This window comes from Thrips palmi, unplaced genomic scaffold (genome assembly GCF_012932325.1).
Source record: "Thrips palmi isolate BJ-2018 unplaced genomic scaffold, TpBJ-2018v1 HiC_scaffold_8, whole genome shotgun sequence".
NCBI classification, from domain to species: domain Eukaryota; kingdom Metazoa; phylum Arthropoda; class Insecta; order Thysanoptera; family Thripidae; genus Thrips; species Thrips palmi.
The window spans coordinates 1,882,813-1,909,392 of record NW_023144635.1 but is presented as its reverse complement, the minus strand read 5'-3'; the positions used below and the strand labels follow the sequence as shown (position 1 = coordinate 1,909,392).

The 26,580-nt window shown below is 54.1% G+C and overlaps 2 protein-coding genes across 3 annotated transcripts in view; one reads left to right on the top strand and one right to left on the bottom strand.

Annotated features, from left to right (window-relative positions):
* The window catches only part of LOC117653253 (thyroid adenoma-associated protein homolog), an 8,332-nt gene extending 259 nt beyond the window's left edge, over positions 1 to 8,073 (top strand). Inside the window, exons 2-27 of the mRNA XM_034398811.1 lie at positions 113 to 201; positions 304 to 422; positions 501 to 743; positions 830 to 1,091; positions 1,176 to 1,345; positions 1,438 to 1,667; positions 1,743 to 1,924; positions 2,002 to 2,204; positions 2,290 to 2,455; positions 2,535 to 2,690; positions 2,757 to 2,960; positions 3,048 to 3,221; positions 3,292 to 3,443; positions 3,520 to 3,696; positions 3,783 to 3,919; positions 4,013 to 4,298; positions 4,383 to 4,518; positions 4,608 to 4,841; positions 4,918 to 5,196; positions 5,302 to 5,487; positions 5,566 to 5,709; positions 5,792 to 6,137; positions 6,216 to 6,514; positions 6,581 to 6,728; positions 6,834 to 7,078; positions 7,158 to 8,073. Of these exons, the coding sequence (XP_034254702.1) occupies positions 113 to 201; positions 304 to 422; positions 501 to 743; positions 830 to 1,091; positions 1,176 to 1,345; positions 1,438 to 1,667; positions 1,743 to 1,924; positions 2,002 to 2,204; positions 2,290 to 2,455; positions 2,535 to 2,690; positions 2,757 to 2,960; positions 3,048 to 3,221; positions 3,292 to 3,443; positions 3,520 to 3,696; positions 3,783 to 3,919; positions 4,013 to 4,298; positions 4,383 to 4,518; positions 4,608 to 4,841; positions 4,918 to 5,196; positions 5,302 to 5,487; positions 5,566 to 5,709; positions 5,792 to 6,137; positions 6,216 to 6,514; positions 6,581 to 6,728; positions 6,834 to 7,078; positions 7,158 to 7,526 (5,336 nt within the window). The 3' untranslated portion in view covers positions 7,527 to 8,073. The remainder of the gene's footprint in view (positions 1 to 112; positions 202 to 303; positions 423 to 500; positions 744 to 829; positions 1,092 to 1,175; positions 1,346 to 1,437; positions 1,668 to 1,742; positions 1,925 to 2,001; positions 2,205 to 2,289; positions 2,456 to 2,534; positions 2,691 to 2,756; positions 2,961 to 3,047; positions 3,222 to 3,291; positions 3,444 to 3,519; positions 3,697 to 3,782; positions 3,920 to 4,012; positions 4,299 to 4,382; positions 4,519 to 4,607; positions 4,842 to 4,917; positions 5,197 to 5,301; positions 5,488 to 5,565; positions 5,710 to 5,791; positions 6,138 to 6,215; positions 6,515 to 6,580; positions 6,729 to 6,833; positions 7,079 to 7,157) is intronic.
* LOC117653254 lies at positions 7,584 to 26,580 on the bottom strand. Of its 2 annotated transcripts, XM_034398813.1 has the most exons (10): positions 26,243 to 26,578; positions 12,534 to 12,741; positions 12,079 to 12,205; positions 11,238 to 11,381; positions 10,577 to 11,151; positions 10,321 to 10,461; positions 10,011 to 10,235; positions 9,394 to 9,790; positions 9,119 to 9,310; positions 7,584 to 9,043 (listed from the first exon to the last, which is right to left on the bottom strand). In XM_034398813.1, exons 2-10 carry the CDS (start codon positions 12,684 to 12,686, stop codon positions 8,901 to 8,903), a joined length of 2,097 nt encoding a protein of 698 aa, XP_034254704.1. In that variant the 5' UTR covers positions 12,687 to 12,741; positions 26,243 to 26,578; the 3' UTR covers positions 7,584 to 8,900. The 2 variants fall into 2 exon arrangements, with proteins under 2 accessions (XP_034254704.1, XP_034254705.1); XM_034398814.1 differs by lacking the exon at positions 10,321 to 10,461 and having other exon boundaries at positions 26,243 to 26,580.

Sequence of the window (26,580 nt, the reverse complement as noted above, 5' to 3'; positions counted from 1 at the left end):
TTTTTATATTTCCATCGACAACATTATCCCTGCTAATTTATTGCTTCACAATTACAATTTGGAGAACCAAAATTTTATCTTTTATGCATTGTTTCATCCATTAATTGCGTAGGTGAACCTGTCAGCGAAGCATGGGGAAAGGTACTTCACTGCGTAACAACAGCTTCTTCTGTTGAAGATCAAATGGATGCAATAAAGCAGGTGTGTCATTGTCACTTTCCAATGGATGTCACTTTCCATTGGAGCAATTTCTCTCAGCAAATCCCCAATTTTCGTGTATTATCTCTACCATCTGACTTTCAGATATCTGTGTATCTCACCAAATCTGATGACGAGATAATCGACTTCAATTATGTGATACTTGCTGTGGACCTGTACTTATCAGCACCCCTGAAGCATCCAGTAAAACATGCTCTCACCAAGTTAGTGTCTTGGCTGGTATTTGTACAAATATTCATATAATACTATTTTCTTGATTAAAATTCTGTTTCTTTTGCAAGGATGTTTAATTTTGTGGATGGTCATGTCAAAGAAATGAGTATCCTTTACCTAAAAGAGGGCATTAACAGCCGCATTGAAACAGCAATGTACAGTCAAGACCTTTCTGACATATTAATTGCATCAAGTGCATTGTTAGGCCTCTATGAAAACTTCCGCTTGGGTCCTGTCGTAATAGACTCTATGCTTTGCAACGTTTTGCAATTTTTGAATAAAGTCTTAGACCTATGTTTCACATATTTAAGGTATGTAACTAATTTTTCTCTGTTGTTACATGTTTCTGACTTAAAAGTTTTGAGTGAAATTAATAACACTTGAATGTCATCAACAGGTCCAATAATACCCCCATGCTTAAGGTCGAAGTGAGCAAAGTTGCACACACGGTGTCAAGAATAATCATAACTGCTATCCAGAAACCAAAATCTGAAATTTTGGACAGTCTTGAAAATAGAAAACCACTTCTAGAAAATATTTTAGAAGTTTCTAAACTGATACTGAATTGTTCTCATGTGCCTTTGGACACTAGAACTAACTTTGGATTTGTACTTGTTCTGATTCTTGATCTACTTCATGGCCCAAATGGATGGATGCAGGTCGGTATATGCACGTTAGTTTAAAAAAAAATGTTCTAGTACTTAGTAGTTATTATTTAACACAAAGCTTTTATGAATTTGCAGTTACTTGAAGGAAATGAAAGTTTTCCTTTGGATGATGAGATGTCGAGTTTATGCATTTGCTCTGGCCTTCTCTCAGGGTTAAAGAACGAACAGTTTGAAATCATTCATCTGACAAAGGCCAAACCAATCATCTCATGTATTCTGGACTCGGCACTGCAAATAAATGAACGGTTTGCATAAATTGTTTCTCGGTATACTCATATACTGTGTTCATGACTTCAAAGAAAATTTATTACTTTTTTTATTAATATTTTTGTCTCAGGTGTGTGCATGAGAGCAATTTAGTGTTAGCCCTTTGGCGGGTTGTGCAGCAACTAACAAGAGTGCTCACGATGCGTCAGTCACTTGTGAAGTCTTTAGAATTACCTCAGCTGGAGGATCTTTTGAAACATTTATGGGGCCTTCTTGACCACTATATGGACCCTGTGAGACATTTAGCCAAATCTATATTAGAAAACATCATGCAGCTACAGGATGTTTTTCTATCAGTTGGTAAGAACTTGTTTGATTTTGTGTTCAGAAAATTGTTTTTTTTTTTAGTTTTAAAAGGAAAAATGTTTTGAACAGGTATTAATTTGGGTGATAGAATGTCTGAGGCAGTTTTACTAATTCCTGAGACAAAGCGTAGCCGCTATGTAATACTTTCAACAATGACTGTGCATTTTAGCACTGCTGATATCTTAAATAGGATACCAAATGTTATAAAGAATTTACTGACAGCTATGCAGTATTCATCTATGTCATCTCATGTAAGTTACAATTCTCATATTGATGACTTTCTTTAAAATTCCTTAAAAGAGGTTTTAATTTAAAATCCTTCCTTAAGGTTTCTGGTGCATTTGTGGGAATGGCAACTGTGGATTTTAAGAATTTACCATACTCTGAGTGGTGCAATTTGTGGGTGAAGCCTCTTCTGCAAGTAATGCAGGAATGCAATACATCTGAGGCTCCTGCTCTTGAGGAATCTCTCTCCAAAATTATGAAATTGTGTCCAAAAATCATTAATGAGGTACTTCCAAGTGCCAACAAGTAAGTTAAGCCCTGGGGCTATGTTCCATAGAAAGCCATTTTTGCAAGAAATGCGATTCAAACACCTCAATAACTTTTTTTTTAGAGGTGCAAATGTTGAACTTTCTGAGATGAAGCTCCTTCTGACTTGCATGAAGATTGGTCGGAAGCTTGGTGCAATCTCATCCAAGACCAAGACAGATGATAATTTGTGGCTTGGAACTCTGCCTGTGGGGGTTCTCCAATCCGCATTATGTCATGAAAATGATGAGGTATGATTCTTATTTTAAAAATAAACTTATCTTTTATATTTGTAAAATGTTTGTTTTCTTTCACATTAATCAAAAACAGGTCCGTATATCAGCCTTAGGTCTGGTGGTGGAGACCCATCGCAGTACAGAAATTCTGTCTCAGACAGATTTCATGCTTCTGAGGAAGTTTTTGAAATATAACATCAATTGTGAAATTCCATCATTCCGTCAACAAACTCTTGCATTAGTGACCAAGGTATAATTTGATAATATTAATTTAAAACTTATGTTGTATCATCCTTTAAAATCTCTTTTCTTTCAGCTTCTGAACAGGCTCAAAGAAAGTGCACATACTCTTATCCGACCTACGAATCAGAAGAGAACTGAAGAGGGTGATGGTATGCAAATTTGGGAGTCTTACAAAACATTCCTGCTTTGGATTCTGTCATTCTGTTTTGACAGCCTCAAAATTGGCTCAAATTACAGCCGCAGGTTTTGTTCTTTAAAAGTTTTGTCTTTTATTGATGTGAGTATTTAAGTGAACTTGACAATCCTGCGATATTGTGTCTTTCAAGATAGCTTACCAACCCTTCTGTCCATGCTCACTATGTAGGATATTTTGAAAGTGGATCCATTGTTCACAAATAAAACATGTCAGGACCAAATGTGGACAGAAGAAAATGCATTTATATTGCTAGGAGTGATCCTCACTGACTCCTTTGAAGAAAACAAGGCCATGGCAACTAAATTTCTTGTCTCCTACCCACTTAGCACTCTGGGGTTTGATGTAAGTGATAGAATGTCACACTCAAAGTGTATCTCGTGTTAGGATATTTTAATCCTGTATTTTTTTTTAGGACAACCAGAAGCTGTTCAGATTCTTCCAATGTGGCTGTACCTTAGCATCAAGCACCCACCCTGCTGACTGCATTTCTGCAGCCTATGTGATGGAGCTGTGTTGCTGTCTTTATCTGAAAAATATCAAAATATATTCCCAATCAAATTTTAAGTAAGTTCTTAATTTGATGACACCTTCAAATTTATTAAGTTAAATTTAACTTTCTTCATTCCCTGTAAATGCTCAGTTCAAACGGAAAATTGCATTCCCTGGAGCTTCTTGATGCTGTAGCGTATCTTCAAGAGCAGCTTAAGAAAGAATCCGATGTTGCTGAGCGCAACATTCTCGAAGCCGCAAGTGGAGGACCAATGTATGGGTCTTTGTTTTGCATTCGCCACCTATTGCAGCTTGTACCAGATTTTAGGTAAACTTTTAGTGACATGTATGTCAAAAATAACTTGTGGATTGGGTTTTTAAATTGTTCCATTTTTTCTGTTTTTTTTTTTACAGAAAAGTGAAGGACAAACAATCTTGGCAAAACTTGATAAAAGGTTTGATTGATCTCTGTTTTAAGTTGAACACGATTGTTTCTCCAGTTGTGAATAGCTCCTCTCCAGAGGGGCACCTGCCAATGGACTTCAATCAAGGTAATTTGAACAATTCAACCAATCACCAACCTATTGTCTATCCAAGACAAAAATAAAATAGATTGTGTAAGTGTCAATTTTTTTTTTTTAAAGGTTCTACGTTACTAGGAACAAGTGCTAATGATTCATCCGCACCTGTGAAGGCTACGGCTCAGATGGTGTTACTTTGCTCATGGCGGACTGTCAAAGAGGTGTCTCTTTTATTGGGCAAACTGTCTGACTGTTGTCCAATACTGCCGGACACTGATGGTTTATTGAACGAAGATCAAATTCTCGCTATTGGGGTTCATCTTACAACTCTTCTGGAAGAAACAAAACATCGTGGTGCCTTTGAACAAGCTTATGTTGGTTTTGGTCTTCTAGCATCTCGACTTTGGAGGTAGAAGTATAGTTTTCACCGATTTTTTGACCCTATCTTCTGTTATTTTTTCTAAAAATCTCTATTATTTGTCATGATTTTTAGAAATTCTCGAAAGAGCTTGCAAGAACTTCCCCAAAAATGGTTAAGTGAATTGATGGAAGCTATTCAAAGTGATGATATTTCTATGAATAAATTGTGTGCTACAAGAAGAAGTGCTGGTGTTCCCTACCTTGTACAAGTAAGCCTTGGGTTGTGGATTACCTTCAGTCTTGAAACACAGCTGAAAATTCTTAATTTTACTGCACTGCTGATTTTTCTCTCTTCAAGGCATTGGTTTCTGCAGAACTTCAAACTGGTTTAAGTCTTCATACTCTTCAGTGGACCATGTCTCAGCTTCTAGGGTGTGCTGCAGATAAAGAAAGGCATGTAGAATGTCACACACATGCTCTCAATATCTTGCGGGCGTTATATCGACATGCTCCTCTTGCTGAACATGTTGCTCCATACATTTCTGAAGGCGTGATTGTGGCAATATCAGGCTTCAGGGGGGAGACATGGGCTGTAAGCACTTGATTTATGCTTGGCATTTATTCATGATTGTCATTTGCCAGTTTGATTGTTTGTATTTTTCTCGCAGGTACGCAACTCTGCTACATTGTTGTTCAGTAGTCTTATGACTCGCATATTTGGTGTTAGAAGAAGTCGGGAAGAACTGAGCTCTAGAAACAAAATGACTGGTCGTGTCTTTTTTCATCGTTATCCAGAATTATATGAATTCCTGTTAAAAGAATTGGAGCAAGCAGTCAAAGCTTTAACCTCAGGAGATGTTGCAGAATTGGCAATATTGCATCCGATTCTTCTCTTGATTGCAAGACTTTATCCCTCATCATTAGAAGGAACAGATACCAACATGCAGGTAATCAATTTCTTAAATTAAGCATTCATTTTTCATTATTCTTCCAACTAAATAAAATCCGTTGCATGTTATTTAATGTTTTTAATGTTTTTTAATGTTTCATAGTTAAATACTTTTGTACCACTGGTCCGTCAATGTGCAAATAATTCAGTTATGAAAACCCGGGTTTTGGCTGCCAAAGCAATAGTTCCACTAATTACTGCCAATGTATATGTGAAATACCTCGATGACTTGGTTGATCAAATGGCATCTGGCAACTCTGAAAACCTAACACATGGATTGGCTTTACAGGTAAAACAAAAAGTACATTTGTGAATTCTTGTTACTGATGGTTCTATTATAACAATCGAAATCTACAATTCTGCACAGGCGGTTCACCTTCTTAGCAATGCATCAATCTTAAATGAAGATCATAATTTGATTCTGTTAGACCACTTGCAAACCTGGGTTGCAAAATTACTGCTGCATCTCAACAGGTGTTGCAGTAATCCTGTTAGAGAAGTAGTGTTGCAGGTTTGAAAATTTTCCACATTAATAAAATAGAAAGTTAGAACATAACTTGAATTTATTTGTACAATCTCTATAAATTTTTCAGGTGTTTGAGCTGTTTTTAGAAAATTGGTACTCTCATGTGCCATTACAATCATGGGCGGTCCTAAAAGACAAAATTTTGAATGAGATTCTGGCACAGGATTGTGATAACTTATCAAAGCAGTCACCACTAGGTCAAAGCATTCTTCAGTTGAGGGCAACAAGAGTTTTGTTACGGTTGGTAGTCTTAGCTCAAGATGAGGATACTCTAATGATAGTTTCAAAACTGTTAAGACATCTCAATTATGAGATAGTTCATGAGATTTTAGTTGTATTAGAGAAACTCATGGGCAAGGGAGCTTACGGGCTCATTGAGGAGACAGAGGATGTAATTCCTGATGTGTCTGGAGGTAAGTCTTTTATTTTCAGAATTGTATCACAGTTTGTCCGCAACAAGTGCTCCTTATTTTACTCTTCTACTTTTACAGGTGACAAACACTGGTTTAATCGTTTGCCGGAAGATGCTTTATTATCATTTTATAACATAATTTGTCAGAGTAACCAACTTGGTGCCATACTAGCATCACTTGTTACTGGCAGTAAAAGCATCAACAATGTGCAAGGCAGACTCGCATTACGCGTTCTCGTGCACGTGTCTCCCGCTTCATGGAGTGTTAGTGTAGACCTCAAGAAACTACTATTGTGGTGCGACTCTCCTCATGAAGGGACCTCATGTGCTGCTTTAGCATGCTTTTCATCTCTTCTCCGATTTCTTATTGATTCCAAGGTAGGTGTAGGTTATTTCAATGGCTTAAATTTTGGAAGGAATTTGTTTCATTTATTGCATTTGCAGGAGGACATACCACTGATTTGTGAAGATGGCTGCAGACTTCTAATCTCTTACTGTGATGTGGATAGAGGTGTTATTAGTCGATTGAGTGCTGTGAATTTCCTCTTACTTCATAGGCAGGCCCTAAATCGCAAATATTCATTTCTGTCTGGTAAGTTTTAAAAATTTGTATCTATTTACTACATCTGTATCTCCTTTATAGCAACTTTTTAAAAATCTATCATTATTATTATTATTATTATTATTATTATTACAGATGAAACAGTATGCGAGCTCTGGATAAATGCTCTTAGACTAATTTGCGATGACAACTCTGAAGTAAGGTCGAAAGCGGGCCTTCTTTGTCAAGGGGAGGTACCAGCAGTACCATTGCGATCCTTGGAAATCATGTTGGATAACTTTTCAGATGTAATGGATAGTTGTCAGCCCCTTTGTCTTGCCACTTTAATAGCTATTGCATTGGGTCCTCTACCAGACTCCAGCAACTTTGAAGCAGATGAGGTAACAAGTGTGCAATGTTTAGATTTTCTAAAAATTACATAATTTTGTTTTGATTTTGAGACTGGAAATCGTGTTTCAGGAAAGGATTTTTGATAAAGCTGAAACCAACATGTTCATTGAACATGAGATTTTGACTGGCCTCGCTAGTCAACATATTTTACAGCATGCGTTGAAGACCACAAGACTATCACATTTGGAGTGGAAGTGGATATGGAATACCATTGGTGGACAAGACAGTGAAAATATCTTTGATGCTGAAAGCCTATTTGATGCTGTCAGAAAAAATAATGTTGTTGGGCTTAATCTCACGGAGCCCGGCTTGCTTCCTCCTTCAGTGGTTGTGTGTTCCCTTCGCCGTTTATTCAAAGTTGAGCAAGTTTTACTGAGGGAAACAAAGGTTGATCCCAGACATTGCCTACCATTTAAGTATTCTCAGATGTGGGGTTAAACTGCAATGTGTTGGAGTTGAAGGTTGATGTAAAGGCACACAATAAGAAACATTTGGTTTAAATTGTTGTTTTCTTAAAATATTTTATTTTATTATTTATACATGTAGGCGCATGTTACAGTCTTAAAGAGACCCAGTGTCTCAAACACTGCACTGATGGAAGACAAACTTTGTGTACAAGTTTACCCTTTCCTTGGCAACCTTACAGGGAAAAACCTGAGGGGAATGCGCAGGGGCACACATTTGTAACCCCCTTGTCATGCAATCATGTTTACTACAGTGTTTTAAATATGAACCCTACGGACTCTTATACTAACAATTTCATTCAAAAAATGTGCCAGCGGCAGCAGGTACAGCTTATTGTTCTGGTTCATTTTTTTAATTTTTTTTTGTTTTATAAATTATTTTGTAACAATGAATACTGTAGTGGTCATTTCTCTTTAAGCAGATTACCATGTCTGCTGTATCATGTGAGCGTTTATTGTCTCAAATCTCCACAAATCAATAAGCTATGAATTCCATGAAATAAAATGGAAAAGGAAAAATACTAAATGCTTATCTTTCTTTTCCAACCATCCTCAACTGTACAACATATTCACACAAACACTCAAACACATACACAAACACACTTAACTACAATTCTAAAAGCCGAGTGTCCTAATTATTATAAAATAGATTTTTGATGATCAATGATATTTACAAGAAAAAATGAAGCAGAAAAAATTCATTGAGCATTAGGAATGATTTCCAGAGAGCAGATTCCAAGTTCTAAATTTCAATAAAAAATACAAAGGTTCAGGAATTTTTTAAAAAATTCCAAGGGAATAGAAAAATGTTGTAAATATAGTGAGAGAAAATATGTGTATATCACAAACCAATGTGATGTTCAAATTTAGCTAGGTTACAATAATAGTAAGACAAACTGTAATTATAAATCTTCTCCAAAAGATCACACATTCCTTATCTTCAAGAAATATCATACTAGAGAAATCCATGAACCAACTCCTGTAATCAATCCTTGTTTTAGTAACTCAGGAATAAGAATGCATCTCGCTAACAGAATTTGAATCACAGAGATAGATAGAGAGAAAGAGAGAGAGAATGACAGAGTATAATAAGTCATATTATCCTCTTTGAGTCAGTTTGGGCACATACAAAAAAAATGCATGTACAGTTGCATCACCAAAACAGAAAAACAATACACTAATTCTGAGTAAAAATACTCAAATTGGTCCAAGGAACTACCACAGCTAGCAAAGAGCTTCCTAAAAATATACACACACACAAAAATAAAATCTTAAAAGTACATGACATCACAATCACATGACTTCAATATGATACTGTACTTAATTCGTTGATAAAAAGTCAGACTTTTTAAATTTCACTATGTCTTTTAGATGAGTGTTTCACCCACAAATACAAATACTCTACCACCCATGCTAGCAACCCTAGGGACATGACAAATGACTGAGAGTGAATGAAGATGGGGTAGCTTCCTGTGGCATCTCTGACGAGACCTGAAAAGGGTTCACTGTGTTACAGAGGAATGGCCACAAGTCAAGCAAAATATCACAAAGCAAAAAAAAACTTACCGAGTAATGGGCCTAAAGAGACGACTGTTATTCCCTTAGCCACCATGTTGAGGCCAACAGCAGCTGGCAATTTGTCTAAAGTGACACACTCTGCCACTGTAAGTTGGTAGTTAATGAGGGTGGCACCACGGAAGAAACCACACACAACTAAACTTGCAATTAGGGGTGCCCATTCAGTTTGTTCAGCCATTACTGTCAAAAAAAAAAGTTAAGGATAAGAAAAAGCTTAGCATACCAGTAAAAGTTCATTTTTAAATTCAACAAAATCTTCTTACTTGATCTTGAAATTGTTAAGAAAATGCAAGCGACGAAGAACATAGTTCTCTTTTTGTACTTCACTTTGTCACAAATAGGTGGAAGTATAAGGCGAGCTATGATATCAGAAAGTGCACCCATGCTGAGGCAAAAGGCAGTGTCTTTTTTGGTATGACCCAAATCAGCCAAGAAAAATGGGACCACCATCTTAAAATGCAGCTCAGCTACCCAAAAGAGTGACAGCCCTAATGTAATATTAAGGTATGTTGAGTCTTTCAGGAGATCAAGATCTAAGAAATTTGATATTCTCTTCCAGCATGATACAGGACTGGCGTCAGCCTTTTCATTGATGTTTTCATGTGAGGCAGTAATTGTATTGTTGTTTTGAGTGGACCGATAGATATCTTGTTGAGATGCCTGGAAAATAAATGAGAATGTAATGTCGTTGATTTGTTTAAAACAAGACGAACAGGACAGTTGCAGCTCCCGGAAAGGGGGTAGGGGGTAATGGGGGTAAATACCCCTCCCTTGGGTACTAGATAGACCACCTGGAGGTAGGCAAATAGCACCACTTTTACCCTCCCCTTAGCCAAATTCTGGAACCGCGCCTGGAGCAGGGGGGCATTGGAATACTCACTGCAGCGATAGCCATGAGACTCCCAGTGAGGTCCAAGCTACTGGCGGATATCACAGACGTTTTCCGGATGCGCGTCGACGACATAGCCCGCGTCAGTCCGCCGGCACGACTCAGCTTCCGGCCCGGCGTGTCTTCGGCGCTCATACTGATCCAAGACACATTGCGCGGAATGCCGTAAGTCGTGCGGGACAACTTCCTCTCGCCGTGGGCAGTGTTGTCGGCGACCTGGAATGCGCAAGAGACAGTCGTTAATAAGTTGAGCAACCTTTGGTGGGGAAAAGCAACATTTAGCTCAAGCACCAACACCCACCGACATGGACACTACAGAGGTGTTTCTCGGCAAACCATGCCTGCCAGATCCCATCCTGCGGGGAGGATGGTCCTCCATGCTGAGTACAGAGGCGTTGCGGGGCATGGCTGGCTGGGAGAGCTTGCGACATGGATGATAAAGCTGCGGAGAACCGTGATGCTTATGTGAAAAAGGTAAAACGAACAACCAGCGCGCCCAAGCTGAGGCACTGCTGGGACTTGACAACGAGCGAGAGCGATTTCCCCGCGGCACTTACCTGAGGCTCCGAGTCCTCCAGGCTGGCCTTGGAGGTGGCGTTGGCGGGGTCGTTCGGGGCGGCCACGACAGAGAACTTCCTCTTGGGGTCGGTGAACACCTCGAACGCCAGCCCGCCGCCCGTGGACACGGTGGACGTCTTCCGCTCGTTGTTCTGGGCGCGCAGCGTGAGCTGGGCCTCCTCGTCCTCCTCCACGAGCGTCAGCTCGATGCGCGGCCGCGACAGCAGCGCGATGGCCGACTCGCGGATCATGGGCGTGTCGTGGGGGTCGTCCTGCTCGTCCTGCTCCTCCATCTCGAGCTGCAGCTCGTGCTCCGGGTCGACGGGCACCAGGTGCCACTTGGCGGGCTGCAGCAGGATGGCGCCGGCCAGCCCGTTGAAGGCCACGCCGCCCAGCACGAGCAGCGCGCCGCTGAAGCCCAGTTCGTCCAGCAGGTAGCGCACCAGCAGCGGGGCCAGCATGAAGCCCAGCGCCGTGCCGGCCATGCTCAGCCCCACGGCCTGGCCGCGCTTCGCCTGGAAGTAGTGCGACAGCGACACGAAGGTGGCCGCCGAGGAGAAGCCCACGCCCAGCCCTGCAAGCAACACGCGTGCGCTGAGCCAACGGCCGCCAAGGGCACGGCCAAAGGCACGGCCACGGGGAGGCAGACCGGGACCTCACCGATGAGCACCGAGTACGTGGCGATGATGTGCGTCACGCTGTTGGCCGGCACCGTGGCCAGGATGCCGATGGACACCAGCAGGGCGCCGCCGAAGGCCACCTTGCGGTACGAGTAGCGCCGGATCAGCGGCCCGGCGAACAGCCCTGCGGACAAAAAGGGCGCGTGAGGTCAGAGCTAGTGTGTTCCCATGATGTCCCGGCGGGTCCAACCCGAAACCCAACCAGGGTCAGGGCGTCAGGGTCGCGGCGCGTAATCGACTGAGCAGCCCATAACTCAGCAGCTCTTCCTCTCGAGCGCGCTGCAGCCACACGCCCCTGGGCGCAGCTAGCGCAGCTACACCGTGAGCATAGTGAGCACGTGGAGCTGCAAGGACGCCGGCAAGGCGGGCGCGAGCGCCCGGGCCTTGGCCACGGCCAATGTTTATAAAATATGTCTCCTTCCGACGTTCCAACGTTCCGAGGCGCGGCGGCAGCTGCTGTAGTGCCCATCGCTCATTGCGCGCGGCCGTTCATTGCGACTTCCTCTACACGAGGCGGCCCGGCCCGCGCCGCATGGGCCATGGGCCGTCCTCTCGCGGCGCCAGCGCCGCGCCGTGCAGATCGATGACCAGCACGAGGACGACGGGGACGTCGCGAGGACGCGCAGCGCACAGCGCCCAGCAAACTGATTCCGAGAGTCGTTTTCGTCGCTCTGTCTCTCTCGCACCTACACGGGACGCCCCACGAGTGCGAGGGAGACAGAGCGGAGAAGACGACTCTGGGAATCAGTCTGCAGCGAGTTACTAATGTCCGCGGCGTCGTCCGCGCCAAGGACGAGGGAAGACCAGGGCCAGGGCCTCACCTGAGAAGTTGATGAGCGCGTCCTGGGTGCTGACGATGATGGCGGCGCCCGTCGTGGCCACGCCCAGCTGCTTGAGGGTGGCGCCGAACAGCAGGCCGAAGGACGGCTCCAGCGAGCGGGTGGCCAGCTGCAACATTGAGCGATGCTGTCGTAGCGAGCAGCAAGGGGAAGACCACTCACCGCGCACAGTGGGCCAGAATACCGGTGGAGGCGGCCAAAACTCTAGACGCTTTTTGAGCTCCAGAGTCGCTAAACAGGACTTGATCTGAACGTGTGACCCCACCAATGGATTGCTCTCCGAACGAGGAATCCATTGGTGGGGTCGCACGCTCGGTTCGAGTCCTGTTTAGTGACTCTTCAGTTCAAAACCCGTCCGGGATTTTGACCGCCTCCCCACCGATCTTCTGGCATACTGTGCCGCGTAAACCGTCACCTGTACTTGATGGTGTACTCACGTTGACCATGGCGACGCCCAGGACGACCATCCAGCCCCAGCCGCCGTCCGGGGCCCGCATGACGGGCGCGGCGCCCTCCTTGGTGAGCGGCACGGCCGCCTCGCCGCCATCGGGGCCGCCCTTGCGCACCCCGGCACGCGCCGCCGCCGTCATGGCCCGGTGGAGCTAGCCGAGCTCGGCGTCAGCGTCGCGGACCTCGCGGCGTCACCTGCAGCAGGAAGCAGCGTCGTTGTGGTGGTGTCATGCAGCCGGGTTGGCCGCCCGCCTCGAGCAGCACACCGATTCCGACAGTCGTTTTCGTCGCTCTGTCTCTCTCGCACCTATGGACGCCCCACGAGTGCGAGAGAGACAGAGCGACGAAAACGTCTCTCGGAACCAGCTTGCAGCCTCGACGCCCATGGGCCCAGAGTCCCCAAAACAGGACCCACTGACACGTGGGGACTCGCAGGACTCAGGACTCGCCTCACATCCTCCACTCCGTTCTCCGTGCCCTCACTTGTTGCTGGAAGTGCAGGCCGGCGTACCACGTACACGTACCACGTACCGAGCACGGGCAGGCCGCGAGGCCGCGCGGCTCGGCAGGACCACAACAACGCCTTTGAGGCTCGAGCCCCCTTCCCCCTCCCCCTCCCCGCTCAGACCACACATGCCTTTCGCCGGCCGGCCGGGCACATTCGCGATTCGCGGGCCCGGCAGCCACCAGGCCGCCACCAGGCCGCCACGCCCCGCGGCGACGCGGCGACACGCGGAGCTGCCGAGCGATTCAAAAGAGTCATCGCTCTGTCTCTGTCGCTCGCATGGGGCTCTCCGTGAGGGTGCGAGAGAGAGAGAGAGAGAGAGAGAGAGAGAGCCCATCTTCTGAATCGCTCGGCCGGGGCGGGCGAGCGAGATGAGTCTCTCGGACTCGCGATTCGTTGGCGGCTTGCCTCACATTGCGGCGGGATGTGGGATCCGAGTCAAGAAAATGAGTCATTCGTCCATCAGCACGGAACGACCCAATAAAACCGGACCAACCAACTTGCACGCACACACACAGGGACACGCACACACACACACACACACACACACACACACACACACACACACACACACACCACACACACACACGACGACGCAGTTAGCGAAGAGGGAAGTGCGGGCAGGAAGGGCGGCCGGGTCGGGTCGGGCTGATGCAGGACATTCTCAAATCGCACGCGAGGAGCGTGGACCCGGCAAAAACACAGTGGGGTGGAGGGGGCTCTCGAAAAATTTCCGCTCTCGACGGCGAGACGACAACGGCGACGGCCATCGGCCACACGCCACTTTGGCGGACACGACGGCGGCGACGCACGGCGCGGGGCGGAACACGACGGCGGCGGCGCGCTTTGCTGCCTTGCCGAAATGTGACACAATCTCGCTTCCACACCTCCTCGCGTTTCGTGTCCCTCGAAGCCTAGAGCGTGGCGGCAGTGTGGCAGCCGGTGGCAGCTTTGTGGCAGGTCCATATCATCGCGACACTGGTTGTCCGCGTCGCGTCCGCCCCGTCCCGTTCGCCGGCAGCAAACTTCCCGCGGAAGCGCGCCAAAGCACGTGGTGGCCAGCGCTGCCGCCGCTGTGACAGTTCCGTCCGATCTCGAGACGCGCGTGACGTCATACGTCACGTCATACGTCACGTCACGTATCGCGCGTGTCACGTTGTCCGGTCCGCTCTGCCGGTTTCATCTAGGGACCCTCTCCCTCTCCTGTTCCGCACTCGCCTTGCGACGTGTAACGGTTGTAACGGAGTAACGCGCGCAGCCGATCGCCTATTACCGCACCGGCAGCGGCCACTGCGCGTAGTAGTGTAGGTCAGTGGGGTGGCGGTGGCGGTCCGCGGGTTCAAGTACCAGCCAACGCTCATTCGTCCGTTCGTATTCTTTCAGACGCTCGGCACAGCACTGGCACACAAATGGGCACGGCTTGGCTCGCTTGGCTGCTGCGGCACTGTAAAGCCCGCGCTGAGCGTTTCGCGGCGAGCTGTCCGCGCGTGCCATTTCAATGGACTACTGGACCGCAGGCTTGGCGGGGGGGCGGGCGGGGCGGGGCGGGGCGGGGCGGGGCGGGCGGGGCGGGGCGGGGCGGGGCGGGCGGAAAGGCAGCACGCGCGCCTCGGCCCGCGGGGCGGCCGGCTGCAACTTTCTCGGTAATCACTGGTTCACTTGGCGATCAGGTGATCGGGAACAAAGGCACGGCTCGGCGAGTCGCCGAGTCCGACGGAGGGAGCAGTCGGAGCCAAAGCTTGCCAAAGGGCGAAACGCGAGCCGCGAGCAGCGGACGCGCAGCGCCCCATTGACAGCCTGCAGACTGATTCCGAGAGTCGTTCTCGTCGCTTTCGTGCCTATGCGTCTCGCCCCTGAGTGAGAGAGACAGAGCGACGAAAAACGACTCGGAATCAGTCTACGGACAGCCGCGGCAAGCTGATGCAGGCCGACGCTGGAAAAACGACAACAACATCCGCATTTCCGGCTTGAGGGCTACGAGAGTTGGCGACTTCGATTCAAACTATTCAAACCGATTCCCTGGGAAAGAATAGCAACTCCTATCCCGGTGACCGGCACCATGGCAGGGCCCCGCCCCACGGCCAGGCTGCTCCCGGATCGGGGATAAAATATTCAGCGAGGTTGGCAAGCGTGTGGAAATGAGTTAAATGCCCAATTTGGGGCCGGGCGGGGTATGATGGGGGCAGACCGGGCGGGAGTCCCTCCCAGCGGCACCTCATTTGCATTAGATCGGCGAAACCGTTTCCGAGAGTGCCGCAAACACCCTGCTGGACAGCGCGGGGCAATCGGATCGGGCAAATGGACAAGTCGAGTGTGTGTGTGTGTGTGTGTGTGTGTGTGTGTGTGTGTGTGCGCCCGGCCCGGGTGGCGACAGAGGCAACCAATGAGCTCATGCTGTCAAAAAGAAATAAAATAAAAAATAAATAATTGAAATGATTACACGTTATTAGAGTAGCGGCGAAAAGAAGGTCAACGAAAGGAGGACCGGGCCGCGAAATGAAGTCATCGATCGTGATGTGTCAGGGAGGACAGGACTGGTGAGGAATTGGCAGGTGGATAAATCTGCCTCGAGACGGACGGACGGACGGACGGACGGACGGACGGACAGACAGACAGACAGACAGACAGACAGACAGACAGACAGACAGACAGACAGACAGACAGACAGACAGACAGACAGACAGACAGACAGACAGACAGACAGACAGACAGACAGACAGACAGACAGACAGACAGACAGACAGACGAACAGACGCACAGACGGACAGGCAGATAGGCGTGGATTAGGCTTAGAACACAGCGTGAATGTGTAACGCGGCCGTGTCTGGAATCGACTGCCGAGTGTCGGAATGGAATGATTACCACAATGTGACCCGTGAGGACCACAGCGATCAGTGGCCGCGTGCACACTGTGGTCACTGTACAGTGTGTGTGCGCGCCGCGCGCCGCGAGCCGCGCTTTCCAATTGAGGGGTCAAGTGTTTCTCATTGGCGTGACACCGAGGAGTGTCGGAGGTGACACACTGCGTCCTGGCGATTCCAATACACACGGCGTGCTCCAGCAGCAGACTGAGTGTCGTTGTCGTCACTCTGTCTCTGTCGCACTCATAGGGTGTCCCGTGCGAGAGAGACAGAGCGACGAAACGACTCTGGGAATCAGTCTGTGCAGGATCAAATGGCCGCAGGACAGATAAGAGTTTGAGCGAAAACGAGAAACGATAAGTTGATAGGTCTGAAACACACTGAAACACATTCGCGTGTGAAGTCGAAGTCTCATGAGCCGCTTCCGAGTGAGTGGCGGCGAATGGCCGGGGCCTAGACTTAGACGACCGGCCGAGCGCAAAGAAGCGATCCGCGATCCGGCGGCAGGTGGCACGGGCGGCACGCTCCGCGCTCCGCTTCCACGCTTCATTATGCAAAACCGCGGCAGGTGGGCCGCGGGGCCGCGAGGCGGCGAAGATGGACGCGGTCACTTGCGACGGGTCGCGCACGTGTGCCGACGCAGAGCCGCGCCCCCAGGCCGCCCTGTCTCTCTCGCACTCGCGGGGCGGCCCGCAGGGGTGCGAGAGAGACAGCGCCGGCAAGGGCAAGGCAAGGCGCCACCGGCCACCCGCGGCCGCGAGGTCGCGTGCGTTGGGTGGCTGGCGGCTGAATGAGGCCCAATGAAGTACGAAGTGCCGCACGGGGGTCGACTGTCGAGGCGGTCAAGACCATCCAGACGAGAGAGAGCTTCGCCTTCGCGACGGCCGCAACGCGACGGCGCGCGACGGCCAGAGCGGCCGACTGATCTGTCAGGAGGACCCGGAGGACCCGGATGAACCAGGAGAGCCGAACCAGGTGAATCCAGAGGACCAGGAGGTGGCTGACGGCTTAGTCGTCGCTTTGTCGGCTCGCAAGCGGATTTTATTGTTTCCCCAACGAGGGGATTACTTGTCTGCTTGTCGCCGATGTCGCCGTTTCCACGACGCGATGGTCCCGGTGCTCGAAGGGCGGGCTGCCTGCCGCCAAAGAGGCCAAACCTCGCCAAACCGCCAAACTCCGCCTCAGAGAGACGACACCGACACGGAGATAGAGGCATGCCTTTGAGTGGCACAGCGGCCGGTCGGCCATCGACGCTCGCAATCGGTCCCAAAGTCGTAAAATTAATCCGATCGCGACCTTGGGCCAAATTGGCGAGTGCAGTATGTTTTCATCTGCGTCACGGACTCACGGGGTGGCCGGGCTCAGCATCGCCTTGCCAGTGGCGCAGCCGGCATGGCTCTAAAAGAGTCTGGGTAAGCTGTGGAAGGGTTTTCACCAGTATGAGCCGCTGCGGACATGGCTCAGCGCGTGATAAGCGAAGGCCATGGAGGCCCTGCAGTGTGATTCCCAGCCGTGCTCTGTCCCTCTCGCACGCACACTGGACGCCCCTCGTAGTGCGAGCGAGACGGGGCGTCGAGAGAGTTCGGAATCAGCCCACAGACCTCGACCACGGAGCCGCGGCGGCCCTGCCACCCACACCACACATGTCTGCATCCAAGAGCTCGGCCCAGACCCAGCCAGCCAGCCGTCAGCCCCTGCGCCCTGCGGCGGGGCGGCGGGGCACGTCCCTAAAGGTGGTGGCAGTAACTGCCGGTCCTGAGGCGCGCTTCGAGGGCTTTGTTTGCACAGGGCACAGACTTGCCTCACGGGCGACAGTCGACAGAGAAGGACAACAAAACACCGGCCATGGAGGCATCCACGCTCGAGTAAGAGTCCACCCACACCAGCGCGACATGCGTGTGACTTAGTGTGACTGGCTGGGTCCTTGAGATTTCTCTGAGCCAGCCCAACCTCCCAGCTCTGCAGAGACAATGCACTTACAGTACTGCCACAGCGCACCTGCACCGCGTCGTCCGTTGTCCAGCCTCAGAGCTTCCAGCGCTGCGCGCTGCACCGCACCGGCAACGCACTGAGCGGCGCACTGGCGTGCTCTGTGGCCACGCCGCCACGCCACCGCCGCCACCCTGGAGGCTCTGGAGCTGGAGAAGAAGAAGCTGGAGAAGCAGGAGTCGGCCTAGAGTCGGCTGGAGGCTGCGCCAGGCTGAGCCAGCCTCCGCCACCAAGCCGAGCCACCCTGTGCCAGCCTCCTCCCCCCTGGCCTTCTGGCCCTGCCAGGCTAGTGCCAGGCCTGCCCTGGGCCCGGTGGCGCGGCTGCCAGTTCGACGCGGCCCTGGCACTGCGCGCACTGCGCGGCGCTGGCGGTACTGGCGGCACGGCCACGGCACGGCAGGCACGGCGTGCACCAGGGAGCAGCCCTGCAACGCCGCCCTCGGGTGCCCTCCCCTCCCTCCCCGGCCCCGCCCCTTTCGGGCCCGCGTGGCCCTGCGTCGCCCTACGTCGCCCAGGGCCTCGGCCACCAGCTGGGGGAGGCGCTCGGATGGAAACGACAGGCCGTGCGTCAGCCAGCAGCCTGATCGACTCGGCCGCTCGTGTGCAGCCCCCAGCCTCCACGCCCCGCCTCCACGGCCCTGCAACGTGCCCACGCCTCCATGCCTGCAACGTGCTTCACGCCCTCCACGGCCTCCATGCGCCTGACGACTGGCACGTGCTTCACGCCCTCCACGGCCTCCACGGCCTGCAACGTGCTCCACAGCCTCCATGTCCTGCAACGTGCTTCACGCCCTCCACGGCCTCCATGGCCTGCAACGTGCTTCACGCCCTCCACGGCATCACGGCCTGCAACGTGCTTCACGCCCTCCACGGCATCAACGGCCTGCAACGTGCTTCACGCCCTCCACGGCCTCCATGGCCTGCAACGTGCTCCACGGCCTCCATGGCCTGCAACGTGCTTCACGCCCTCCACGGCATCAACGGCCTGCAACGTGCTTCACGCCCTCCACGGCCTCCATGGCCTCCACGGCCTCCACGTCCTCCACGGCCTGCAACGTGCTCCACAGCCTCCACGGCGAGCTCCACGGCCTCCTCGACCGCCACGGCCTCCAGGCAACCTTGGCCTCCACAACGACCTCCATGGCCTCCATGGCCTCCACGGCCACCACTGCCACCACGGCCACTACAAAGCGACGCGGACCAACGCGCAGCTATTCCTAGCACTCTTCAAAAGGGCATTTCTTGCCTGGCTTGACTCGTCTATTTAGGGGCCATGATGATGAGGCCGTGTGGTGGGGGCTTCAGCGACAACGACCACACCAATACAAACAGTGCAAACAACTACCGTTTTGGCAGAAACTGTCCAATCCATGACCGTGTGTGCAGTGTCTCTCAAGCAGTGTCTTTTGTGCTCTAAAAGCGCAGTGGTTCATCCGTCGCGAGCTGCCCGCCGGCCCTGGCACGCGGTGCGACGCGGTGTCATCTGACGGCGCTGACGCCGCGTCGTCCTTTGTCTTGACCGTCATGACCGCGAGGCTCTCTGACGCCTTTCTGGCTATCACGGCCAGGGACCGGAACTTTCCCATGGCACCCGAGGAGACTGGCTCCGAGCAAACGGCCTCTCTCTCTCTTGCTTGCACTCATGGGGTGGTCTGTATGAGTGCGAGAGAGACAGGCCCGCTCGGAATCAACCTGCACGAGGGCTGACTGCAGGCCTGGGGGAGGATCGCGCTGACGGGCGGAAAGCACCGCAGAATGCGAGCATAGCAGTCTGGTCGTCGCTCTGTCTCTCTCTCTCTCTCTCTCTCTCTCTCTCTCTCTGTCACCCCGTCACCCCTTCGGCGCGACCCGTGAGTGCGAGAGAGACAGATGGGCTGCAGGACGAGCGCGGCCACGGCGCAGTGATGCCATCAATGGCGACTTGGAGTCTGTTTGTGCTGACGGCGTGGTCGGCGTGGTCGGCGTGGCCGCCCTGCCCTTCCCTTCCGCGAGCGCCTTCTAAAAATACGACGCGAGTCGCACAACGACTACTCCATGTCGCGGCTTCGCGGCGGTCGCGGCCATGCCAGGCCATGCCATGCCGTGCCATGCCCAAGCCCAAACCAAAACACTGCCACTTGGTATTCGCGGGAGAGAAGAGGGCAAGTTCAAGTCGGGACCGTGTTTTTAGAGCGGGCCCGCTCGTAAAGTTTTTGGGGGGACGCAGTCAAAACAACTGTTTTGAGTACGCCAAGTCGCGGTCACCGGCCAGCGGAGCAGCTCAACCTCTGGAACCACCTGCCTCCAAAAAACGACAAGAAAAACGTCCCTTCACTCCTTATACCCCCTACGGCATTCCAAGAGCACGAACCCAACTTTTCCAGTGTATTAACACCCTGAAATAATTGGGGATAAAGTCTGATGACAGAAAGGGAAGGCGCAACCAAAAAACAACAGAGCGGCGCGTACGTACCGAACAGCATTTACCATACGGTACTTAAATTGGCGGTGCCAAATTATCGATCTTTTTTGCGGTGGGCGTCCGATCAGCCGGCCGGCCGGGCCGAGGCACCGCGGCGTGGCGGCGCGGCAGTGTAGCGGCGTTCAAGGTGAAGGCAGGGAACCTAATCACGCTGCACTGTCACCTTGACTTCCCTCTTTTCCCCTTTCCCGCTTGCTTTCCCAAACACACACGTGTGGCGCGGCCACAAAAATTTGCCTCGGAATATTTTTTTGTGTTGACATAGTGCGGCCTGCGTCGTCGGTCCAAAGACAAAAAGAGTCCAAAGGGTCCAAAAAGAGGTTCAGAATGCCGATCTGCTCCACACGCCCTTCCCCAGGGCCAGCGTGCGTGCTTTTGGCGTGCGTGCGTCGCGCGAGCGTCAGTGGCGTTTTCGCTCTGCGTTTTCGGGCTGCCAGAGCAGCATGGCCAAGCCAGGTGCGCCGCGTGCACTGCGAGAGTCGCGAGGGGGAGGAGGGAGAACGAGCGGGCCACCCTTTGGACCCAGTCAGGCCTAGACCAGGATAAGCCTCGTGGGCGCGGACACTGTAAGACGAGCAAACGCGCATAGACATGACGGGCAGCAGACTCATTCCGAGAGTCATTTTCGTCTCTCTCGCACTCATGGGGTGTCCCGTGTAAGTCCGAGAGAGGCAGAGCGACGAAAACGACTCTCGGAATCAGTGCTGCCAGCACACCGCAGGTGAGTCGCAGGGAAGCCCAAGTGCGCCGCGTCATCTCGACAGGGAAGCGGCCGGGGGAAAAAGGCAAGAAGCGTATGGCAAAAAGCGGCCAACTTATTGCGAGCGCTGCGAGTGTATACAGTGTGTCGCGCGGAACACAGAAAATAAGTGAGTCAAGGATTCGGCCTCCTCCTCGGCCTCCTCCTCGGCCTCGGTCCATCCCGCGGACAACGCCGTGCGCGTATCTGGCACTACGACAAACGGCGAGGCGGGTTGTTAATTAATTCGCGAGGCGGCAAAGCGGCGCGGGGTGCGTCTGGTGCGTCTGGTGCGTCGGCGCGGATAGCGCCGAAGGCTTCGACGAGGGCCGCCGCGTCGCACCGAGTCACCCCGAGACAGGTGCGCGTCGACCGGGGCACCGCGGGGCCGCCCCGCCGGATGCGCGCCAAGGGACCCAGCGGCCCGGTCGGCCCAGTCCCCCGCGACTTGGCCGAGACCGTGGCGCCACGCCACCGCAGCGTGCGGGTCACTGCCAAGGAGGGCGCCCCGCCGTGCCCCGCCCCCTTCGCGCCGTGCTGGCAGGCACAGGCAGGACTTGGCGAATCGCTATGCGCCCCGGCGTCGACGGCACGCGTACGCATCCTCGCGAAAAAGAATGAATGGCATGGATACAAATGGTGCACCGGGTGGCGCTCGCGGCGCGCGGCCGAACCGCGGGCCGAACCGATTCCCGATCCGGTTGAGTGCGCCCCGCCGGCCGGCACGCCTGACTCGGCTTATCGGCAACGCGGAGGCCGCGGCCGCGTGATGCAATCGGCGGCCCAACCGAGTCGCCGCCAACACGCCCCGCCCCGCCCCGCACCGCCGCGTCGGCGCGCCGCCTAGGTAAGGGTCAGCGGACTGCACGACGGCACGCCGTCCGCCACGCACGTGCCCGTCGACGACCCGGTGGGCGTCACGACGCGGCATGAATGGCGGCACGCCGTCCGCCACGCACGTGCCCGTCGACGACCCGGTGGGCGTCACGACGCGGCATGAATGGCGGCACGCCGTCCGCCACGCACGTGCCCGTCGACGACCCGGTGGGCGTCACGACGCGGCATGAATGGCGGCACGCCGTCCGCCACGCACGTGCCCGTCGACGACCCGGTGGGCGTCACGACGCGGCATCAATGGCGGCACGCCGGTCCACTCGGCATGACGCAAGGGCCGGCCTAGTGCGCGAAGCGCGAAGCGCGAAGCCTCGACGGCCGCCGCCGTTCGCGCAAACCGCTTGGCAGGGAGTCGAACCCGCGGCGGGCGCGTGATGACAATGACACACCCTGTTCACTACCCTCCCCCTCGCGGCTCGTCGCGGCGCGTGGTCGGGACGATGACGCATGAGTTGCGCGAAGCCGGGGCCCACCTGGGGCTGCCGGGGCCACCCCGCGCTCCGCGCCACCCCCTCTGGGTCCCACTGTCTCCCGCTCTCCCTCGACACCCGATACACGTCCGAGTGGACACATGTACGAGTAGGGTGGCCCAGCGGAGCGAGTACTGAGCATTCGACGGCGACGTCCAGTCCGGCGTGGACAGAGACAGACACCCCCACGTGGCCATCGCCGTCCGCGCAGTGGCAGGGTAGACCCAGGGTAGGCGGGGCCGGCTGGCAGGTGAACGAACGGCACAACGAATGAAATCGATGGCAGTGTGGCGGGCGAACGGGCTGACGGGGCAGTGCGCGCGCAGTGCGTGGCGTGCAGGGTTTTCCCGCGGGTCTTCCCTCCGAAACAGCGCGGCCGGAAGCGTGGCCAGCGCACACAAACATGCCCTGCTTGGTGACGGCCAGGCGGAAGCAGTTCCATCGGGACAGGGTTGGGGGTGGGGGCGCCGACGGGGCTCTGGGGGGCACACAAGGACGCCGTCGACCGGCCGGGGCTAAAACGGGGATGAAATTCACACATCGGTGGACTCGAGGCCGCGGGCGGACGACGGCAGAGGTCGCACCCTTCAGCCTTCGCCTCCCCAGCTATGGGCTGACTAGGCTGCCAGGCCGAATATCGATACGGTATCCACGCGGCCGTCCTGCAGACAGGCCCGCGCGAACAGGGAGGCACCCAAACCGGATGCATCCGGTCCATGAGGCCCATGGGCTGCACCGATCGCACCGCTCGCTCACATGGCTGGCGCTGCTGGCCCCTTCTCCGTGGCCGGCCGTGCGGAACGCCCCGTCGCGCGCCCCGCCCCGCCCCGCCCCGCCCCGCCCCGCCCTGCCCCGCCCCGCCCCGCCAGGGCCCGCCACGCCCCGGCCATGTGACGAAGGGCGTGCTGTAGAGCTCTACAAGCGTGATGCCCCAAGGCCGGCCGAGCCAATACAATCGATGGCTTTCCAAGCCAATGACCGCTGCCGGGTCTCGTACCCCATCCCCTTTGGATTTATTCCCCCCCCCCCTCCTCCGCGTTCAATCAAACCCGGCCAAGTCCGAGTCCGTCCCCAGGGCCGCGCGGCCACCACGGCGATCCACCGGCCGCGTGCTTGCCATTGGCTGGCCAGGAACTTGATGACGTCCGCGTCGTGCGGCTTGCCAAACGCGGCGCCAGACAGCTCGTCTCCAGAATCTGAATTTCACCGCCACTCGCATAAGGCCGAAGCGATCACAAGTTTATTTGTTCCGTGCCAGTCGCTGGCTGGCGGGCGGGCGGGCGGGCGGTGCGCGCGCTTCTAGCATTCGGATAAGAGATGCAGAGGACGATGCGGGCCGCTTGTCGGTGTCCGGTAGTGTGTGTGTGTGTGCGTGTGTGTTCGGGCATCACAATCACAGTGTAGGTGGACGCGGAAAAGCGCCGCCAGCATCAGTGGCGAGACTGGGTGATCGACAAACTAATCGACGATAGGGGTGGCGTGGCCGCTGCGGCTCGACAGACACAGCCCGATGACGCAACCCGCCGGCCGCCTCAGCCTGAGAGGGGTGGTGCGGTCGAAGCGACACGTCAAGGCACGGACACGCCGATTCAGAGCAGAAGTAGAGTCTGTGACCGACTGGGCGGCGGAGCGGCGGACGTGTGGCTCAGAGTCGAGCACGGAGTCCTCGAGGAGGGAAGGGTCAAAGAAGTCGTACAAAACCGCAGGCCGGCCGCCTGTTGCGTCGTGCACCGCGAGGCACCGCGAGGCACCGCGAGGCACGCGGAGCCACGGCGAGCAGGCTAAATCTGAACGGCGCTTCGCTTTCGTCGCCGTGCATGCTGTGCATCATCATCATATCGACGGACGCGCCAGAGGCAGTTATTATTGTGATTCCTAGGTGAAGGCCGCGGCCTTGGGCCCTTGCCAGAGAGACAGTAGTGGAGCAACGCGTCTAGATTCTAGGATTATCGGCGAGAGGCACTCCAATGAAGTGTGCGAGAGAGAGACCCGCCGAGTGCACGTGCCTTGCCGCGAGTTCGCAGTGTCATGACGAGGACCGATCGATGACAGGACGGCGACAGCGCGATCCGGTCCCGATCGGTAATCCACAGAGAACCGGTTCCAAAGGGGCAGGGCGCGATAAACGCGTGCGAGGCGTGCGAAGCGAAGGTCCTGCACACTGATTCCGAGAGTCGCGTTCGTCGCTCTGTCTCTCTCGCACTCATGGGGCGCCCCGTATAGGTGCGAGGGACCTCTCATAATCAGCCTCAGCCTCCTGGCCGGCCGGCCGTCCTGTCCTCCGCCAACCGCCACCGCAGCGTCAGCTGCGCGTCGCAATGCAGGCCGGTATCTAATCACGTCACTGATACGGTCCAATGGGATCCAGCAATGCCATCTGCGGCCCAGCGGCAAGCCAACCATGTGTACAGTGCGCCCTCTCCTGGGCGAGCAGGGCGAGCGGAGCGAGGACGCTACGCGCGGACGTTCAGGCGAATTTCCTCGTGAACGTCGGCGAAGCGCGGGGACGTCTTTTAGAAAGATTTCTAGGCGGAATATCTAGAACGGTTTCCAGCAACGGTGTTGTATTTTGGAGTATCCTCTCCGGCTCTACAGTCACCCCTCTGGGGGAACTCCGTCGACCCTACGCCCACTCCCCGGCAGTGGGGCTGCACAAGACAATGGGACGACAAACAAGTAAGTACCGAACTTGCGCGAGAGAGGTGTTTGTTTGCACAGCTCCGGCCCCCCCGCCACGCCCCTCGCTGGCGCCGCCGTGGCTGGGGCCGACCGGGCCTAGCGGGCCGGCCAAGACGAGGCCGGCATCGGGACAGGTGAGCAGGGGACTGATCATCCGGGCCCCGCGTGTCACGCCGAGCGGCGCGCGCTCCTCGGCCTGCCCCGACCCGGCCCGGCCCCACTGCCCCACGGGACGGGCCGCACACGGCGACACCGAGATGACAACGCGGCGAGCTGGGTCCCGCGCTGCGTTTCGACTTCCTGGACTCTTCGGCGCCCTCGCCCTGCAGACTGATTCAGCACAGTGTTTCGTCGCTCTGTCTCTCTCGCACCCATAATGAGAGCGAGAGAGAAGTTCGGAAACCCTCTGCTGAACGCCTTCAAGGAAAGCGAGTCCATTCCGGATTGCTGGCACGGCCTGGGTACTCGGAGTGCGTACCCGAATGCAAATGCACTCGTTTCAAGAACCGATTTGGTGTCGGCAGCCGCAAAAGGCCGCCGTCGAAGCCGCCGTCGCAGAAGCGCCATCAGAGGCCGCCATCAGAGGCCGCCGTCGATGCCGCCGTCAATGGCCGCGGCCGCCGTCAAAGGGTGCCATCTAAGGTGGCCGTCAACGGCGCCGTCAAAGGCCGTCGCCCATATCCTCCTGCTCCTGAACGGCGCCCCAGGACTCCAAGGACTCTGCAACGCTGCACCGGGGCCTGGACAGGAGGACGGGTCTCGCCCGTGTCGCCGAAGGGTCATCTGTACACTACACTGTGTACTGTGGTTGCACCTCTGGCGGTGGACACGCGGGGAAGTTCGCCAAACTCAGTGACCGGCCGGCCGCGGCGTGGGCCAAGCCAAGGTCAAGCAGTGCCTGGCAGAGGCGCCCTCTCCGCGACAGCCTAGCCTCGGAAGCATCGACGCGGGGCGTGGGGCTGCCGCGGAGGCTGACGCCATCCCCGCGAGTCTCGCGTCAGGGGCGGTTCGGCGGTTCGGTTGTGGCGCCACCCCACTGGCTTCCCTCCCCCGAGCAAGCCCACGCCCCTCAAGCCCAACACTCGAACGAACACTCACCCTGTCCGTCGGGGTCCTCGGTCCTTGATCCTCGTCCTGTCAGCCGATGCGGAGGCACCGATGCGGCGTCGTCGCGGCGCCCCACGACCGCAGCATCCAGGATGGCGACGACACGCTCTCGGAAGCCTCCCTTTCTCTTCCGGAAGTCTCCCTTCTCTCTGAAGTTCGCAGCCCGCACGCAGGAAAACGCAACCGGCGTAAGTCGTTGCAACGAAAACGCGTCGCCGTGCTTCGCCGCTGTGCCCCTTCCACGCCTTCCACGCCACGCTGCGGCCACGCTCACTCGCGGACTGAGTAGAGTGGTCGAGACACGGCGCGGCACGGCGCTGTCTGCCAGC

Excerpts from the sequence above, each read along its gene's own strand:
- LOC117653254 (XM_034398813.1), bottom strand. The coding sequence starts at position 12,686 with ATGACGGCGGCGGCGCGTGCCGGGGTGCGCAAGGGCGGCCCCGATGGC. Across the intron at positions 12,206-12,533 it reads TGGGCGTCGCCATGGTCAAC|CTGGCCACCCGCTCGCTGGA; the intron begins GTGAGTACACCA and ends TCAATGTTGCAG. Across the intron at positions 9,311-9,393 it reads CTTAACAATTTCAAGATCAA|TAATGGCTGAACAAACTGAA; the intron begins GTAAGAAGATTT and ends TTTTTTTGACAG.